At 54.9% G+C, this 19,115-nt stretch overlaps 1 protein-coding gene across 1 annotated transcript in view; it reads left to right on the forward strand.

The window, feature by feature from the left end:
• The first annotated feature begins 1,972 nt into the window (after positions 1-1,972).
• Positions 1,973-19,115, forward strand: part of Dcdc2c (doublecortin domain containing 2C) — a 45,576-nt gene continuing 28,433 nt past the window's right edge. The window contains exons 1-3 of the mRNA XM_042680774.1: positions 1,973-2,259; positions 5,046-5,097; positions 8,745-8,821. Of these exons, the coding sequence (XP_042536708.1) occupies positions 1,973-2,259; positions 5,046-5,097; positions 8,745-8,821 (416 nt within the window). The remainder of the gene's footprint in view (positions 2,260-5,045; positions 5,098-8,744; positions 8,822-19,115) is intronic.

Genomic DNA, 19,115 nt, shown 5'->3' on the forward strand with positions numbered 1-19,115 from the left:
CGCTCGGTGCCGGTGTCTGTACTCAGTTCTGGTGTCTGCGCTCAGTGCTGGTGTCTGCGCTTGGTGCCGGTGTCTGTGCTCAGTGCCGGTGTCTGTACTCGGTTCTGGTGTCTGCGCTCAGTGCCGGTGTCTGCGCTCGGTGCCGGTGTCTGTGCTCAGTGCCGGTGTCTGTACTCAGTTCTGGTGTCTGTGCTCAGTGCTGGTGTCTGTGCTCAGTTCTGGTGTCTGTGCTCAGTTCTGGTGTCTGTGCTCAGTGCCGGTGTCTGTGCTCAGTGCCAGTGTCTGTACTCAGTTCTGGTGTCGGTGTCTGTACTCAGTTCTGGTGTCTGCGCTCGGTGCCAGTGTCTGTACTCAGTTCTGGTGTCTGTACTCAGTGCCAGTGTTTGTACTCAGTTCTGGTGTCTGTGCTCGGTGCTGGTGTCTGTGCTCAGTTCTGGTGTCTGTGCTCAGTGCCGGTGTCTGCGCTCAGTGCCGGCGTCTGCGCTCGGTGCCAGTGTCTGTCCTCAGTTCTGGTGTCTGTGCTCAGTGCCGGTGTCTGTGCTCAGTGCCGGTGTCTGTGCTCAGTGCCGGTGTCTGTACTCAGTTCTGGTGTCTGCGCTCGGTGCCAGTGTCTGTACTCAGTTCTGGTGTCTGTGCTCAGTGCCGGTGTCTGTGCTCAGTGCCGGTGTCTGTACTCAGTTCTGGTGTCTGCGCTCGGTGCCAGTGTCTGTACTCAGTTCTGGTGTCTGTGCTCAGTGCCGGTGTCTGTGCTCAGTGCCGGTGTCTGTGCTCAGTGCTGGTGTCTGTGCTCAGTGCCGGTGTCTGTACTCAGTTCTGGTGTCTGCGCTCGGTGCCGGTGTCTGTACTCAGTTCTGGTGTCTGTACTCAGTGCCAGTGTTTGTACTCAGTTCTGGTGTCTGTGCTCAGTGCTGGTGTCTGTGCTCAGTTCTGGTGTCTGTGCTCAGTTCTGGTGTCTGTGCTCAGTGCCGGTGTCTGTGCTCAGTTCTGGTGTCTGTGCTCAGTGCCGGTGTCTGTGCTCAGTGCCGGTGTCTGTACTCAGTTCTGGTGTCTGTGCTCAGTGCTGGTGTCTGCGCTCAGTTCCGGTGTCTGCACTCAGTGCCGGTGTCTGCGCTCAGTGCCGGTGTCTGCGCTCAGTGCCGGCGTCTGCGCTCAGTGCTGGTGTCTGCGCTCGGTGCTGGTGTCTGTGCTCGGTGCTGGTGTCTGTGCTCGGTTCTGGTGTCTGCGTTCAGTGCCGGCGTCTGCGCTCAGTGCTGGTGTCTGTACTCAGTTCTGGTGTCTGTGCTCAGTTCTGGTGTCTGCGTTCAGTGCCGGTGTCTGTGCTCAGTGCCGGTGTCTGCGCTCGGTGCGGCCGGTGTCTGTGCTCGGCGCGGCCGGTGGCCTCTGGGTTCAGCCTCTGCAAAGCCTCGGGCAGCGCCCGTGTGGACCCTCGTTTCCTGTGTACCCGGAGGGCTTCTCGAGGCCGCCCAGTCGTCTTCCCGCGTGCATCCCGCGCCCCCCTCTGGGCTCCGGGCGCCTGCCGCTCCCGCACTCTGCACGGCCGGGGGGGGGGGGGGGGGGGCGGGGAGTGGTGTTCCTGGGGCTCCCGGGAATCAAAGGGCCGGCAGCTCGCAGGGCCAAGCTCCGCGCGGACCCGGGTCCTGCACCGCCCCACCGCGCCCCGGCCCTCCCTCACCCGCCCGTGCCCCCTTCCCGTCCTCCCCGTCCCCCCTCCCTGCCCCTCCCCTTCCTGACCCCTGCCCTCCCTGCCCTCTCCCCTCCCATCCTCGCCCCTCTCCACGCCCCCCTCCCCGTCCCCCCGCCCCAGCCCGTGGTCCCCGGCCCCCCCCCCCCCCGCCCCCGGGCCCCCGGCCCCAGTGGTCACAATGCGCAGGCGCGTCAGCGGGGCCTCGGCGCTGCGGAGCGGCGCAGTCCCGCCGGCCGCGCGGCGGGGTGCGGGCCGAGCTGGGGAGCGGGCGCGGCCCGGGGCCTGGCCATGGGCACGCGCGGGCCCTACGCGCTGGTGGACACCACGCCGGCCAAGACCATCCTGGTGTACCGCAACGGGGACCAGTTCTTCGTGGGCCGCAAGTTCGTGTTCTCGCGGCGCCGCGTTGCCAACTTCGAGGCGCTGCTGGAGCAGCTGACGGAGCAGGTGGAGGTGCCCTTCGGGGTGCGGCGGCTCTACACGCCCTCGCGGGGCCGCATGGTGCGCGAGCTCGACGCACTGCAGGCCGGCGGCAAGTACGTGGCGGCCGGCCGCGAGCGCTTCAAGAAGCTGGAGTGAGTGAGGGGCGGGGCCGGGACCCGGGGCGGGGCCGGGACCAGGGGGCGGGGCCGGGACCAGGGGGCGGGGCCGGCCGCGAGCGCTTCAAGAAGCTAGAGTGAGTGAGGGGCGGGGCCGGGACCCGGGGCGGGGCTGGGACCCGGGGGGCGGGGCCGGGACCAGGGGGCGGGGCCGGCCGTGAGCGCTTCAAGAAGCTGGAGTGAGTGAGGGGCGGGGCCGGGACCCGGGGCGGGGCTGGGACCAGGGGGCGGGGCCGGCCGCGAGCGCTTCAAGAAGCTGGAGTGAGTGAGGGGCGGGGCCGGGACCCGGGGCGGGGCTGGGACCAGGGGGCGGGGCTGGGACCAGGGGGCGGGGCCGGCCGCGAGCGCTTCAAGAAGCTGGAGCGAGTGAGAGGCGGGGCCGGGACCCGGGGCGGGGCTGGGACCAGGGGGCGGGGCCGGCCGCAAGCACTTCAAGAAGCTGGAGTGAGTGAGGGGTGGGGCCGGGAGCAGGGGGTGGGGACAGGGCGGGCCTGGACCAGAGGGCGGGGCCGGGCCAGGGCGTGGCCGGGAGCAGGGGGCGGGGCCAGGGCGGGGCCGGGAGCCAGGGGCGGGGCCAGGAGCCAGGGGCGGAGGCCAGGATCCGGGGGCGTGGCCGGCCCTAGTGTTGCAAGAACCTGGAGTGAGGGGCGGGGCCGGGAGCAGGGGGTGGGGCTGGCAAGCGCTTCTAGAAGCCTGAGTGCGGAAGGGGGTTTGGGGTGCTTGGGGGTGCGGGTTGGGTACTGGGCGGGCCAGGGCAGGTGCATGGGTCTGGGGTGTCTTCCTGTCCTGCTGTCCTCTTCGCGCTTTCTGTCTGCTGGGGTCTGTGCGCCAGGCGCCGCCCCTGGGACCAGCGCATCCATAGGTGCGGGAGGGGGATTCCTGGGGCCGCACAGGGAGGGGCGTGGGGAGGGAGGGAGGGAGGGGAGGGCAGGCCAGGCCCAGTTGGCGGAGAGCCTCCGGATCTTGTCCCGTGGGCCGGCCGTGGGTCAGTCTCCCCCTCCCCCCCCCCCCGTGGACCCCCCCCGGGCTTACAGGTGTGCGCTGTACCTGGACGTGAGCGCAGACCCTGCCCCGTGCCGAGCTCAGCGCGAAGGCCGGCGCTGCTCAGGTGGCAGAGCGTCTCAAACGCACAGGAGCACAGCTTTTTGGTGGTTAATTGGAGATGAGTCTCATGGACTTTCCTGCTCAGGCTAGCTTCCAACCACAATCCACAGATCTAAGCTTCCTGAGTAGCTAGGATTACAAACAAGCCAGCAGTACATCGTCTTAGATTATTTATTTACTTATTTATTTATATTTAATTTGTTGGCCGTGGAGCTTGAACTCGGCCTGGACACGGTCCATGAGCTCTTTCGTTCAAATCTAGGACTCTATCACTTTGAGCCACAGCTGCACTTCTGGTTTCCTCATGGTTAATTGGAGATAAGAACTCACAGCCTTTCCTGTTTCCTGGTTTTGAACCACAATTCTCAGATCTCAGCTCCTAAGTAGTTAAACTGGATTACAAGTGTGAGCCATCAGCACCCAGGAGATAATTTATTTCTAAGGCCATTATCAATATGATGAGGGATAGCTGTGTTCTTTTCTTCTTTCTTTCTTTCTTTCTTTTTTTTTTTTTTTGGGGTTGTAGGACTTGAAATTGGAGCCTGGGAGCTGACCTTGAGCTTTTGTGCTCAAGACTAGAGCTCTATCACTTTGGACCACAGCTCCATTCTGTTTTTTTTTTTTTTCTGGTGGTTAATTGGAGATAAAGCCTCATGGACTTGCCTACCCAGTCTGGCTTTGAACTTCGATTCCCAGATCTCAGCCTCTTGAGTATCTGGGATTACAGGCGTGAGCCACCGGCACCTGGCAACAGCCATGTTCTTTTTTTTTTTTTTTGTCATGGGGCCTGAACTCTGGGCCTGGGCGCTATCCCTGAGCTCTTCAGCTCAAGGCTAGCTGAAGTGCCACAGTGCCACTTCCGGCTTTTTTCAGCTTATGTGGTACTGAGGAATTGAACCCAGGGCCTCATGCATGCAAGGCAAGTGCTCTACTACTGAGCCACCTTCCCAGCCCATCAGCCATGTTCTTTAGAGACAGTTTCTGTAGCCCAAGGGCAGTGTTGCTGTTAGGACATCATCCTGCAGGGCATTGCTGGTGCACACTGGCCATTGCTGGTACATGCTGGGCGTTGCTGGTACACACTGGGAGTTGCTAGTGCATACTGGGCATTTCTGGTGCACGCTGGACATTGCTGGTGCATGCTGGGTGTGGCTTGTGCACACTGGGAATTCCTGGTGCATGCTGGGCATGGCTGGTGTATGCTGGGTGTGGCTGGTGCACACTAGGCATTGCCTGGTGCATGCTGGGTGTGGCTGGTGCACACTGGGAATTGCTGGTGCATGCTGGGTGTGGCTGGTGCACACTGGGCATTGCTGGTACATGCTGGGTGTGGCTGGTGCATACTGGGCATTGCTGGTGCATGCTGGGTGTGGCTGGTGCACGCTGGGCATTGCACGCTGGGGAGGATTCTAGCATTGCATCTTGATTCTGGCTCTGGACTGCTATGATGTATTTCTACACAGGCCCAGATGTCTGCATCTATATTTGCCTTTCTCAGGTCTGGATTATGGCCCAAATGGTAGAGCATCTATTTAGAAATCTTGAGACCCTGCGTTCAAACCCCAATACTGTCCTCCCACTGTGGGGGGGGGGGTAGCGGGGAGAAGGCAATTGATAACTCCAGATCTAATTACATTTTCTCCTTTCTTCTCTTGCAGTTATATTCATATAGTTCCCAGAAAACCTACAAAGATGAAAAAGTTGAAGGAAGTAAGTGTTCACTGCTAACTAATTAAAATTACAAGATGAGTTAGATGATTGGTAAAACGAAAAGTGTGTGATGGGACAGCTGGCGTCTTACAAAGCAGCGTTTGGTAGGGAATGCCACGCGCTGTGAAACTGTCCCACTTGTCAAAGAAGCACACAGACAGCACAGCAATACGAGTGGCAAAACCAGCACAGGAGACGGCCCTTCTGGCCGGCACCGTGCAGCCGTGGATGGACGTTTTCATTTTGCCTTTGGGGGGTTTAGAAAGATGGTCATCAGGGAGAGTTATTTTAAGTGATATAATGCTGAAGCTAATTAGGATGTTGACTTTGAAGGTTTTCTCAACGTATTCAACAAGTTTGTACTTGATAGGCATTTAAAGAGTCTACAGGATGGGGCTGCCACGGTTCCATTAACTGAGCTTGTTCTAAGCGAGAAGATCACCATGTAACTTGTAAAGAGAAATACCCCTTCCGTGTAAGCAACAAGAGTAGGTGGGTTTTAGTGGGCTGTCCTGCTGAGGTGACGTTTGTGTGAAGCAGTGGGCACGTGCTCTGGGGGGACAGCAGGGGCATCCTGGTGGCCTCCACCTTCCCCTTTGTCACCATGGGTTTGATCTCGGGGCCCCTGTGCTCAGTGGGCAGATGTTCCACCACGGAGCCATACCTCCAGTTCTTTTGACTTTTGTGACTCTTCCTAATAGAGCCTTGCTTTTCGCCAGGACCTGTCTGGACCCTGATCCTCTATTTACACTCCCTGTGTAGCTTAGATGACAGACACACAGCACCATGCCCAGCTTTATTTATTTGGTTGAGTCACATCTTGCTAATATTTTGCTCAGACTGGCTTTGAACCACAATCCTCCAAATCTCAGCCTCCCAGGTAGCAAGGATGACAGAAGTGAAGCCTAGCACTCGGTATGATGGTATCTCCTCTGAGTCGCCCCCCCTGCGGTTCCTGTCCTCCTCCATGGAGCGGAGGTGGCGCCCTCTACTTAGAGAACTGTCACCAGGTGTAAGTGATGTGTGTGGCTGCATCCGTGTGTGTGGATGGCTTTCCATCCTGTGGAGCTGGTGTTCTCGGCAGGATTATGTAACCAATTGGCCTGGTCTGGCTGCTTCTGCAATCAGGGATGAACTGTTGGGAGTTTCATACAGGGGAGCGGGGGTGTGGGGCACACCTGGGTGACCTCTCCACTTATTCCTGTTGAGTTTCCTAACCTGGCTCAGAGAATGAGTGGTGACAGTCCGTGGCGCCATTCGCTCTGACAGTGTGAGAAAGCCTGTCGCCAGCAGACGGTAACAGAAAATCACATTTGATTTGTAGAATACAGGGGAAAAAGAACCAAGAACCAGGTATTGAATAGCGGGAGTTATTTAATTAGGGCAGGTGATATCAGTGTTAATGAGTCATTAGCTCATCAAGAGGCCGATTAGCTCATTGTTTCCATAAATCTGTGCAGTCAAGCAGAAAGCCATTCTTAGGGTGGCCGTGTCTTAGTAGAATTTTATAGAGGATAATTTCTTTTTGTTGTCAAACTAGGTCTGTAAATGCATGCGTGTTGTGGATATGCATGGTGTCGGGTTTGCCACAACGGGTGCGCAGGTGTGTGCGATGTTACACACAGCACACCACGGGTAAGCTTGCATGCGTGTGTGTCTGGCTGTGATTTTCCTGGAATGTGTCAGAGCTGTGCCGCCTCTCCCTCTCTGCTGTCCACTGGAACTCCGTGCAGGGGTCTCCTGCTCTGTCCACTGGAACTCCGTGCAGGGGTCTCCTGCTCTGTCCACTGGAACTCCGTGCAGGGGTCTCCTGCTCTGTCCACTGGAACTCCGTGCAGGGGTCTCCTGCTCTGTCCACTGGAACTCCGTGCAGGGGTCAGGGTCTCCTGCTCTGGCCGTGCTCTGGTCGCACGGCAGGTGCCTGGGGACTCAGCAGAACAAGCCATTGCCCTCTGGAGGATAACCTTCCTTTTTCTTTTTCTTTTGGTTCAACTCAGGGCCTGGGCGCTGTCCCTGAACTCTTTTGTTCAAGGTGAGCACTCTACCACTTCGAGCCACAGTGCCATTCTGGTGTTCTGGTGGTTCATTAGAGATAAGAATCCCACAGAATTTCCTGCCTGGGCTGGATGTGAGCCGTGATCCTCAGATCTCCTGAGTAGCTAGGATGACAGGCGTTAGCCACCCAGCCCCTACCTTCTACAAGATCAAGCTGAATAGAAACCCCAAGCCGTGTGGAGGCTTGCCTTGGAGATGGGCGGAGCCATGTGATTTCTGGGGGTGAGGCCTTGGGTGGAGGTCTGGGAAGCCAGCGAAGGCGTGGGCTCACCGGGTCTCCCGTGGGAGGGAGGTGCTGCCAGACGAGGCACCGGTGCTGGGCTGGCAGCTTGTGTGTGGAGCAGCTCTGAGAGGCTCTGAGCCCTGGGAGAGGCAGAGAGGTGAGCGCCGGGCAGGGGTCCCAGCCTGAAGGGGTTAGCGGTGTGGGGGGAGGAGGGGCCACCGGCCTTGGCAGCGGATGCTGCCTCGGAGAGTGCTGTGTGTGAGTGCTGGCAGGTGTGCTGGGTGCAAGGGCAGGGCACAGGCGTGCCCCCTGCTGTGCACGCGCCTCAGGGATGGTGGGTCTGAGGCATCTCTGGAGATGGCCCTGGGTCTCCAAGGGTGACGAGAATGGGGGGGTGGTTAATGCAGGGGACTCTGAGGTCCTGTGCAGCCCAGGCCCGGAGCCTGCGTGTGGACCGGCCAGCGGCCAGCGTGGCTGGCTGGAGACGGGGCCGGGCTTCCCAGTGCAGATGGCCTCCGCACGCATCTGGACTCCGCTCCACCCAGCACTGCTGTCAGGAAGCCAGTGGCATCCTGGAGGTGGCAGGGGCGGGGCCCTGGCGGGGGAACCCCCCCCATCATCTAGGTGAGGATGGTGGCAGGTTTGCTCTAGGCCGCAGGATGGCAGAAGAGCAGGAGCAGAGGCACACAGCAGGCGGGGCCGGCCGCTGGCTGTGGGGCCGGAGCTGAGGAAGGACTCTGCAGGGTGAGCCGCCAGCGTGTCCAGCGTAGCTTCCCGGGGAGCACTGGAGGTGGAATGCCAGCGCCGCACAGGACGGACCTCAGCTCCCGTGAACTTGATGTTCCAGTGCGGGGAGACAGGGACTTTGCCGTCCAGTGCAGGGTCTCAGAAATCCCTTCCTGAGTGTCCCGGACGGTAGACCGAGGTGAAGCTGTGACAAGGCCACAGGACTTGGCCCAGCCTCTTCGGCTGTGCCAGGAGGGCCGAGGGAGCTGGGGGTCTGGAGATGGGGTCACGCCCGCTGCCCAGGGCGCCCTGGCTCCCATGTAATTTGGGCATCAGTGCTCATAGGATGGATTGTTGGGTATTTTCCTAGCCGCAGATGTAACTGTGGAACCTCAGCACCCCTGGCCGCTGGTACCCTGCACGCTCACACTTGAGCTTCTCCATCCTGATGTTCAGCCGCAGATCACCCTGTACCTGCTGCAGCCCCGTACACCCCGCCCACCCCCACTCCCCCCGTTCCTGCCAGGTCCTGCCCTGGCAGACCTCTCGGGACCCTGCCTTAGCTTACATCCTGTGGTGAGGCTTGCTGGTAGCAGGTGTTTGCTAATTTGAACTGAATTGAGGCTCATGTTTTCTCTTTCAGATCAAGCCGGTGGTACATTGTGACATTAATGTGCCTTCCAGGTGGAAAATGCACCACTGCATATCCCGACATATAAAGTGAGTACAGTCCTTGTGAGCAGTCCTCTGTCACCTGACCAGCCCTCCCCTCCCCGCCCCCTTCTCCTCCCTCCTCCTGACTCTCTCTGTCTCTGTCTCTGTCTGTCTGTCTGTCTGTCTGTCTGTCTCGGACAGCCCAGTTCCCCGTGGACTGTCTGCACGTGGCTCAGCCTTGTGAGGAAGGGCTGCACGCTCTTTCTTTCCCTTTGGGAAAAGAATGCAGTTTCTAGGTTGTTATTTGCAGAGCTTTTTTTTTTTTTTTGGTGGGGGAAGAGATGAAGAGCAAGAGTGATGTACAGACCAGTTCGTTTTAGGCTGCTTTTTAAACCTAGCAGTTCAGCTGTTAGATGTTGTGGGAAATTCAAAAGCTGTTTTCACCATGATGAGCTCACAAAAGCCACTCCGGGTGCTGGCAGACCGCAGCCATACGTGTTGTGGGACGCTGGTTCTCAAGAGGACACGTGCAGACAGCGTGGGACCCCTGCGAGGGCCTCGGGCCTTGTGTTTAGCCGGGGGGGGGGGGGGGGGAGACCATGCTGGATTTAGACAGCACACTGGGTCACATCCTGGCCCCGGTCTTGGCAGGGTGACCCCCACACACCTGGTCTTCTCATGGACGGCAGGACTGAGGGGACTCTCTTTGGCGTTGGTGCTGAGGTCCGACTGGCAGTGTGTCCAGGGCCCCAGCCTGTGTGTTTGGGGCAGAGCAGCGCTTCTTCTTCTGGACTCTCTCCCACTGGGTGTTTAATGTTTTAATGGCTAAATCCCTGGTGTGGGATTCAAGATGGTGCCTTCTCTTTCCTTAGGCTCTGCTCCTGATGGGAAGAGGTTGATTCAGGGGTTCTTGGTGTGTGTGTGTGGGGTGTCACCAGCACCTAGTGTCCGGGCCCAGGCCTGGTATTCATTAACAGGAGTCCCAAAGACTTATTCCCTCTCTATCCTAAGCAATGGTCCTGGGGCAGATGAGGCTGGTGGACAACACGTGACCCAGCAGCTCTGCAGCCTGCAGAGGGGAGAAAGAGCACCACTAATTAGTCAAACTTTGCCTTTCCAAGACCCGCGTGTCCTGAGAACCGCTCCTGCACACAGGCCACCTCCCCACGCGCTTCTTGTCAGGACCAGTTACGTAGAATTCTACAGACTGCGAAGCCTTCCTTACCTGGGAAGAGTTGTGGTGGGGATCCTTCCTGCCAAGGCCTGTCTCCTCACAGCGTCCTTGTGGGGCGTGGCCCGAGGCACCGCGATTCTCAGGATTCTCACGTGTTAGGCATTCCAGGCTGTTTGTAACTCTGTAACATCCAGCCGGGATGGGATGTGTGTGTGGCTGGGCTCCCTCCTCCGCCCTCCATCCATGTGCTGCAGGTTCCACTAGATGGACCCAAATAGCCATCTACCAAGAAGGCTGCTCACGTTTGCGTGGAGGCTTCGTAAGCGCAGCCTGGGCTAGCACGGGGAGCAGCTCTCAGGAGCTGGAGGGAGGCAGGCCCTCTGAGCCCGCCTTGTTAATGGGAGGGCCGAGTTATGTGTGCGTGGGAGGGAGAACTGGCATCCCTGGCAGAGCTTTGGCTGATCACGGTCAAGAAGAGCTGGTAACTGTGAGCCTAGGTCCTGCTGTGGTTCACTGCCTGGCGGGGCCGAAGCACAGACACTGCAGCTAGAGGGCCAGGCTCCCTCAGGGCTCCCTCTGCACGCAGAGCTGGCTCTGTTTGCTTTCCTCACTCTGTGTGCACTTGGGGACACCCTGGGAGCCTCGGAATGCCTCGGGTACAACCTGCTGCGTCCCTAGCTTCCCCACCCCACACTTGGAGGATCTAGCGTTACAGGACTCAGAAAGAAGCTTCTTTGAGTCTTTGTCTTAAAAAACAGCAGCAATACAACTTGCCAGTTGCCAGTGGCTCATGCCTGTCATCCTAGCTGCTCAGGAGGCTGAGATCTGAACCTTGTACGTATCTCCAGTGAACCACCAGAAAACCAGAAGTGGTGCTGTGGCTCAAGTGCTAGAGCATTACTCTTGAGCTGAGGACCTGAGGGACAGTGCCCAGGCCCAGAGTTCAAGCTCCACAAACAACAACAACAACAACAACAACAACCACCACCACAAACTTTTTTTCCTTCTTACTGTATTTTCAATATTGTTTTTACTTTATTGAAGTATTTATTTAGACAATTTTAGGATTTGAACTTGGGCCTCGTGTTTGCTAGGCAGGTACTTTACCACTTGTTTCTATTTTTTATTTCTCTTTTATTTATACTTTCCTCTACGTTATAACCAGATTTATGTCTACAAAATACCCTTCTTCTTTTTTTTTTTTTTGTTGGTCATGGGGCTTAAACTCTGGGTTTGGGCACTGTCCCTCAGCTCTTCAGCTCAAGGAGAGCGCTCTACCATTTGAGCCACAACACCACTTCTGGTCTTCTGGTGGTTTATTGGAGATAAGAGTCTCACCCGGGGGCTGGGAAGGTGGCTTAGTGGTAGAGCGCTTGCCTTGCATGCCTGAGGCCCTGGGTTCAATTCCTCAGCACCACATAAGCAAAAAAAAAAAAAAAAAGCTGGAAGTGGTGCTGTGGCTCAAGTGGTAGAGTGCTAGCCTTGAGCTGAAGAGCTGAGGGACAGCACCCAGGCCCAGAGTTCAGGCCCCACGACTGGACCCAAAAAAAAAAGAGTCTCACCTGGGCTGGCTTTGAACTGTGATCCTCAGATCTCAGTCTCCTGAGTAGCTAGGATTACAGGCATGAGCCACAGACACCTGGTGATACCTTTATTCTTTTCATCTTCCTAACTTTCTTTTTCTTTTCTGACCTTTGCTTCTTTATTCTGACCCCCTTTGGTTTAGGCTTTTATTATTGTACTTTTAGCATTTTTATAGATTTATTATTTTCTAATACTTGTACCAGGAGGTTTCAGTTCCCCTGTCTGCCCTGTCCCCAGTTCCCCTGTCTGCCCTGTCCCCAGTTCCCCTGTCTGCCCTGCCCCAGTTCACATGTCTCCCCTGCCCCAGTTCACATGTCTGCTCTGCCCCAGTTCACATGTCTGCTCTGCCCCAGTTCACATGTCTGCTCTGCCCCAGTTCACATGTCTGCTCTGCCCCAGTTCACATGTCTGCTCTGCTCCAGTTCACATGTCTGCCCTGTCCCCAGTTCCCCTGTCTGCCCTGCCCCAGTTCACATGTCTCCCCTGCCCCAGTTCACATGTCTGCTCTGCCCCAGTTCACTTGTCTGCTCTGCCCCAGTTCACATGTCTGCCCTGTCCCCAGTTCCCCTGTCTGACCTGTCCCTAGTTCCCATGTCTGCCCTGCCCCAGTTCACATGTCTCCCCTGCCCCAGTTCACATGTCTGCTCTGCCCCAGTTCACATGTCTGCTCTGCCCCAGTTCACATGTCTGCTCTGCTCCAGTTCACATGTCTGCTCTGCTCCAGTTCACATGTCTGCTCTGCCCCAGTTCACATGTCTGCTCTGCCCCCAGTTCACATGTCTGCTCTGCCCCAGTCCACATGTCTGCTCTGCCCCAGTTCACATGTCTGCCCTGCCCCAGTTCACATGTCTGCTCTGCCCCAGTTCACATGTCTGCTCTGCCCCAGTTCACATGTCTGCTCTGCCCCAGTTCACATGTCTGCCCTGCCCCAGTTCACATGTCTGCTCTGCCCCAGTTCACATGTCTGCTCTGCCCCAGTTCCCATGTCTGCTCTGCCCCAGTTCCCATGTCTGCTCTGCTCCAGTTCACATGTCTGCTCTGCCCCAGTTCACATGTCTCCCCTGCCCCAGTTCACATGTCTGCTCTGCCCCAGTTCACATGTCTGCTCTGCTCCAGTTCACATGTCTGCCCTGCCCCAGTTCACATGTCTGCTCTGCCCCCAGTTCACATGTCTGCCCTGCTCCAGTTCACATGTCTGCTCTGTCCCCAGTTCACATGTCTGCCCTGCTCCAGTTCACATGTCTGCTCTGCCCCAGTTCACATGTCTGCTCTGCCCCAGTTCACATGTCTGCCCTGCTCCAGTTCACATGTCTGCTCTGTCCCCAGTTCACATGTCTGCCCTGCTCCAGTTCACATGTCTGCTCTGTCCCAGTTCACATGTCTGCTCTGCCCCAGTTCACATGTCTGCTCTGCTCCAGTTCCCATGTCTGCTCTGCCCCAGTTCACATGTCTGCCCTGCCCCAGTTCACATGTCTGCTCTGCCCCAGTTCACATGTCTGCTCTGTCCCCAGTTCACATGTCTGCCCTGCCCCAGTTCACATGTCTGCTCTGCCCCAGTTCACATGTCTGCCCTGCTCCAGTTCACATGTCTGCTCTGCCCCAGTTCACATGTCTGCTCTGCCCCAGTTCACATGTCTGCCCTGCTCCAGTTCCCATGTCTGCTCTGCCCCAGTTCACATGTCTGCCCTGCTCCAGTTCACATGTCTGCTCTGCCCCAGTTCACATGTCTGCTCTGTCCCAGTTCACATGTCTGCTATGCCCCAGTTCACATGTCTGCCCTGCCCCCAGTTCACATGTCTGCTCTGCCCCAGTTCACATGTCTGCTCTGCCCCAGTTCACATGTCTGCCCTGCTCCAGTTCACATGTCTGCCCTGCCCCAGTTCACATGTCTGCTCTGCCCCAGTTCACATGTCTGCCCTGCCCCAGTTCACATGTCTGCCCTGCCCCAGTTCACATGTCTGCTCTGCCCCAGTTCACATGTCTGCTCTGTCCCAGTTCACATGTCTGCCCTGTCCCCAGTTCACATGTCTGCCCTGTCCCCAGTTCACATGTCTGCTCTGCCCCAGTTCACATGTCTGCTCTGCTCCAGTTCACATGTCTGCTCTGCCCCAGTTCACATGTCTGCTCTGCCCCAGTTCACATGTCTGCTCTGCTCCAGTTCACATGTCTGCCCTGCTCCAGTTCACATGTCTGCCCTGCTCCAGTTCACATGTCTGCTCTGCCCCAGTTCACATGTCTGCTCTGCTCCAGTTCACATGTCTGCCCTGCCCCAGTTCACATGTCTGCTCTGCTCCAGTTCACATGTCTGCTCTGCCCCAGTTCACATGTCTGCTCTGCCCCAGTTCACATGTCTGCTCTGCCCCAGTTCACATGTCTGCTCTGCCCCAGTTCACATGTCTGCTCTGCCCCAGTTCACATGTCTGCCCTGCTCCAGTTCACATGTCTGCCCTGCTCCAGTTCACATGTCTGCTCTGCCCCAGTTCACATGTCTGCTCTGCCCCAGTTCACATGTCTGCTCTGCCCCAGTTCACATGTCTGCCCTGCTCCAGTTCACATGTCTGCTCTGCCCCAGTTCACATGTCTGCTCTGCCCCAGTTCACATGTCTGCTCTGCCCCAGTTCACATGTCTGCTCTGCCCCAGTTCACATGTCTGCTCTGCCCCAGTTCACATGTCTGCTCTGCCCCAGTTCACATGTCTGCTCTGCCCCAGTTCACATGTCTGCTCTGCCCCAGTTCACATGTCTGCCCTGTCCCCAGTTCCCCTGTCTGACCTGTCCCTAGTTCCCATGTCTGCCCTGCCCCAGTTCACATGTCTCCCCTGCCCCAGTTCACATGTCTGCTCTGTCCCAGTTCACATGTCTGCTCTGCCCCAGTTCACATGTCTGCTCTGCTCCAGTTCACATGTCTGCTCTGCCCCCAGTTCACATGTCTGCTCTGCCCCAGTTCACATGTCTGCTCTGCCCCAGTTCACATGTCTGCCCTGCCCCAGTTCACATGTCTGCTCTGCCCCAGTTCACATGTCTGCTTTGCTCCAGTTCACATGTCTGCTCTGCCCCAGTTCACATGTCTGCCCTGCCCCAGTTCACATGTCTGCTCTGTCCCCAGTTCACATGTCTGCCCTGCTCCAGTTCACATGTCTGCTCTGCCCCAGTTCACATGTCTGCCCTGCCCCAGTTCCCCTGTCTGCTCTGCCCCAGTTCACATGTCTGCTCTGCCCCAGTTCACATGTCTGCTCTGCCCCAGTTCACATGTCTGCTCTGCCCCAGTTCACATGTCTGCCCTGCCCCAGTTCACATGTCTGCTCTGCCCCCAGTTCACATGTCTGCTCTGCCCCAGTTCACATGTCTGCCCTGCCCCAGTTCACATGTCTGCTCTGCCCCAGTTCACATGTCTGCCCTGCTCCAGTTCACATGTCTGCTCTGTCCCCAGTTCACATGTCTGCCCTGCTCCAGTTCACATGTCTGCTCTGCCCCAGTTCACATGTCTGCTCTGCCCCAGTTCACATGTCTGCCCTGCTCCAGTTCACATGTCTGCTCTGTCCCCAGTTCACATGTCTGCCCTGCTCCAGTTCACATGTCTGCTCTGTCCCAGTTCACATGTCTGCTCTGCCCCAGTTCACATGTCTGCTCTGCTCCAATTCCCATGTCTGCTCTGCCCCAGTTCACATGTCTGCCCTGCCCCAGTTCACATGTCTGCTCTGCCCCAGTTCACATGTCTGCTCTGTCCCCAGTTCACATGTCTGCCCTGCCCCAGTTCACATGTCTGCTCTGCCCCAGTTCACATGTCTGCCCTGCTCCAGTACACATGTCTGCCCTGCCCCCAGTTCACATGTCTGCTCTGCCCCAGTTCACATGTCTGCTCTGCTCCAGTTCACATGTCTGCTCTGCCCCAGTTCACATGTCTGCCCTGCCCCAGTTCACATGTCTGCCCTGCCCCATTTCATATGTCTGCTCTGCCCCAGTTCACATGTCTGCTCTGTCCCAGTTCACATGTCTGCCCTGTCCCCAGTTCACATGTCTGCCCTGTCCCCAGTTCACATGTCTGCTCTGCCCCAGTTCACATGTCTGCTCTGCCCCAGTTCACATGTCTGCTCTGCTCCAGTTCACATGTCTGCCCTGCTCCAGTTCACATGTCTCCCCTGCTCCAGTTCACATGTCTGCTCTGCTCCCAGTTCACATGTCTGCTCTTCCCCAGTTCACATGTCTGCTCTGCCCCAGTTCACATGTCTGCTCTGCTCCAGTTCACATGTCTGCCCTGCTCCAGTTCACATGTCTGCTCTGCCTCCAGTTCACATGTCTGCCCTGCTCCAGTTCACATGTCTGCTCTGCCCCAGTTCACATGTCTGCTCTGCCCCAGTTCACATGTCTGCTCTGCTCCCAGTTCACATGTCTGCTCTGCCCCAGTTCACATGTCTGCTCTGCCCCAGTGCAGCCTCCTCCTGACAGCCCCTCTCCACACCGTCTCATCAGATTGCCTAGGTCTGTTTTCACTGCCGATCACGACTGTGTTCACTCATCTTCCTCCTCTCCACTTGTCTGACCCCACTCCCAAGTTAACACGTTTCAGCTTCCCGATCTTCTTTCTGTTAAACATCCTGCAAGTCGTTTACCATGGAGCCTCACTCCTGTGTAGTCCGTAGTGTCAGTTTGATTGTCTGTACATGTATGTGTATGACCCTGTATGTGTTCATATACATCCACAAATGACAGAAAACATGCACTCTTTTTCCTTCTGAGCCTGGCCTACTTCATCGATTTTTCTGCAAACGACACAGTTTCATTCTTTCTGATGGCTGTGTAGAATTCCTCTGTGTGTGTGTGTGTGTCATTTTCTTCATTCCTTCGTTGACTGTAGGGCATCTGGACTGTTGGAAACTGCTTCAGGGACCATAGGAATGCAGGTACTGCTGTTATACACCCACGATTACATTTCTTTGGCTAAACGCCCAAGTGATACCACTGATCATACAGTAGTCCTGTTTTTAACTTTTTTTGGGAACCTCCATATTGGTTTCCATAGTGGTTACAGTAATGTGCATTTCTACCGACCATGTATTAGGGTTCCTTATTCCCACTTCCTCCGGGCTGTTAGTGTTCTTGATGATGGCCATTCTGGCTAGTGTGAGATGGGATCTCAGTGCTGTTTTGATTTGCATTTCCTTTATGGACAGGAAATTGCTGAGCAATTTCTTCATGTGTGTATTGGCCATTCTACTTCCTCTGAGGAGCTCTATTTAGCTCTCTGACATTTACTAATCGTGTCATTGATTCTTTGGGGGTTTCGTGTCTTGAGTTCCTTCTATATTCTGGACATTGGGCCTTAGTCAGATGTATAGTAGGTAAAGGTTTTTTTTCCAATTTTGCAGGCTGCAATTTTAGCTTAGCAACTCTTTCCTCTGCTGTGCAAAAGCTTTTTTAATATATATATATATATATATATATTTACTGCAAAGATACTGTACAGAGGAGTTGCAGTTACATGAGTAAGGTAATGAGTACATTTACTATCAAGCATTGTTACCCCCTCCTTTGTTTTTCCCCTACTATCCTTTCCCTCCCCACATCCCCAACTCCTCCTTCCCCACCCCCCCCCAAAGTTGTAAAGTTCATTTTCAACATAGGGTCTCGTACATCTCATCATTACAGTGGGTCAACCTGTATCTTTATTTCAGCATTTTGTTGTTTCCCTCCCCCTCATTAGAAAAATATACATTAGAAAAATGTCTATACAAGGTGCAGGGCACCAGAATCAAATACAGTGATAACAGGGGTCATACAATGGGAAAGAACATACAAGAGAAGCAAAAAAAAATCACATAGTACATTATAAGTACATTAAAAACAACAGCAACAAAGATGAAACCTCTTGTGTCCCTATCTTGGGGTTCATTTTGCTTAGCACCATCTTATATGGTCATATGTACATAGCTTTTGACCTTTTCTGCTTATCCTAGATGTATACAATTATGTGCAAAAGCTTTTTAGCTTCCTGTTTGTCAATATTCACTTCTGTGTGCTACAACAGGAGTTGTATTCAGGGAGTTATTTCCTCTATCTGCTTTTCTTGTTTTGTAGCAGGTTCAGAGTTTCAGGTCTTACACTGAAGTCTTTGCTCCATCTTGAGTTTATTAGTGCAGGATGAGAGACTGGGGTCCAGCTTCAGTCCTCTGCACGAGGGTATTTCCATCTCTCAGTAACATTTATTGGAGTCTATCTTTTCTCTAATGTATATTTTGGGCTTTGTAAAAACTCAGCTGTTGGTGTGTGGATTTGTCTGGATCTTCTAATTTGTTCCTTTGGTCTTTTATTATTTATGTATTAGGATTCTTTGTGATGTAGTCGATGTCCTTAATTGATGTTCATTGTATTTCTGTATCTGGTTAGTTGTGGTGTTGTTACAGTGGTTTGTTTTCTCTGAGTGGTCCCGTGGAGTCCTCAGTGAAGGAGCTTATTAAGACCCTCACCTAAGAGCGAGTAGTTACGTATCCCAAAGGGTACATACGTTCCAGTAGGGAAGCTCCACATATTAAAAAAGAAGAAACAGGACTCCCCCAAATCGTAACTTCATAACTTAACGGAAAGATTTTAAAATGGTTAAATGCCAAAAAACTCAAGACTCTAGGGTTAAAAATAGTGTTCTCAAAAGAGATTTGAATAAACTGACGAAGGAAGTAAAGAAGTCAAGATATGGTAAGAAATTTATTGAAGAGATAGAGATTCTGAGAAAAAATCTTGGAAGTGGAAAGCTCAGTAAATCAAAGAAAAACTCAGCAGAAGGCATCACCAAATAGGCTAGACCAGTCAGATGGGAAAAACATCAGGAGTTAAAGAAAAGGTAAGGAATTACTATATTCAGAGAACAATAAAGATGAAAAAATAAGCAATCATAACCACAGGATCCAAGAACTCTGGGACACAATGAAGAGTGCAACCTATGGATCTATGATGTCTCCTAAGGAACCAAGATGTAACTTAGAGGCAGAGGAAACCTGAGGGGAACAAGAGACTTTTAGAATCCAATTAGATATGGCCACATATCTAATCTTTCCACATCATCTCTAGTTAAAACGTCCAAAGTACAGAACAAAGAACACATACTGAGCCAGAGAGTGGGTGCCAAGTTCCTATGAATGCAAACTTTTCAGAGTAACAGCGGACCTCTCAGAAGGTACCTTGAGCCACGAGAGTGTTCAGACAGGTTCAGTTCAAGCCCTACACCTGACACAGGGGTTGGAAGTGTGGCTCAGACCATAGGATGCCAGCCAGTGAGCAAAAACAAGCATCAGATACGGAGTTCAAGCCCCAGTCTCGGACAAATCCCTCCCCCAGCTCCCACCTGCTGTAATGAAAGCCAGTCTTTTGCACCACTAATACACGCTAGTAACAAGAAGAACAAAGAGATATGAAGTCAATGTCCCTTGCATTTGTTTACCAGCATGCAGGGCTATGTGCCTTTACTTAGAGATTTTCTTTCCATTCGCACTGATAGATGTATCGTGCTTTGTCAGATGGCCACACAGAATTCCGGAGTCCACACACACACCTGTCTGACAGTGGCAGGGTTGTGTGTGACTGGACTTAGGGCACTGTGAGGGAAGCCGTC

Source organism: Dipodomys spectabilis, unplaced genomic scaffold, assembly GCF_019054845.1.
Source record: "Dipodomys spectabilis isolate Male_0828 unplaced genomic scaffold, ASM1905484v1 ptg000066l, whole genome shotgun sequence".
NCBI lineage: Eukaryota > Metazoa > Chordata > Mammalia > Rodentia > Heteromyidae > Dipodomys > Dipodomys spectabilis.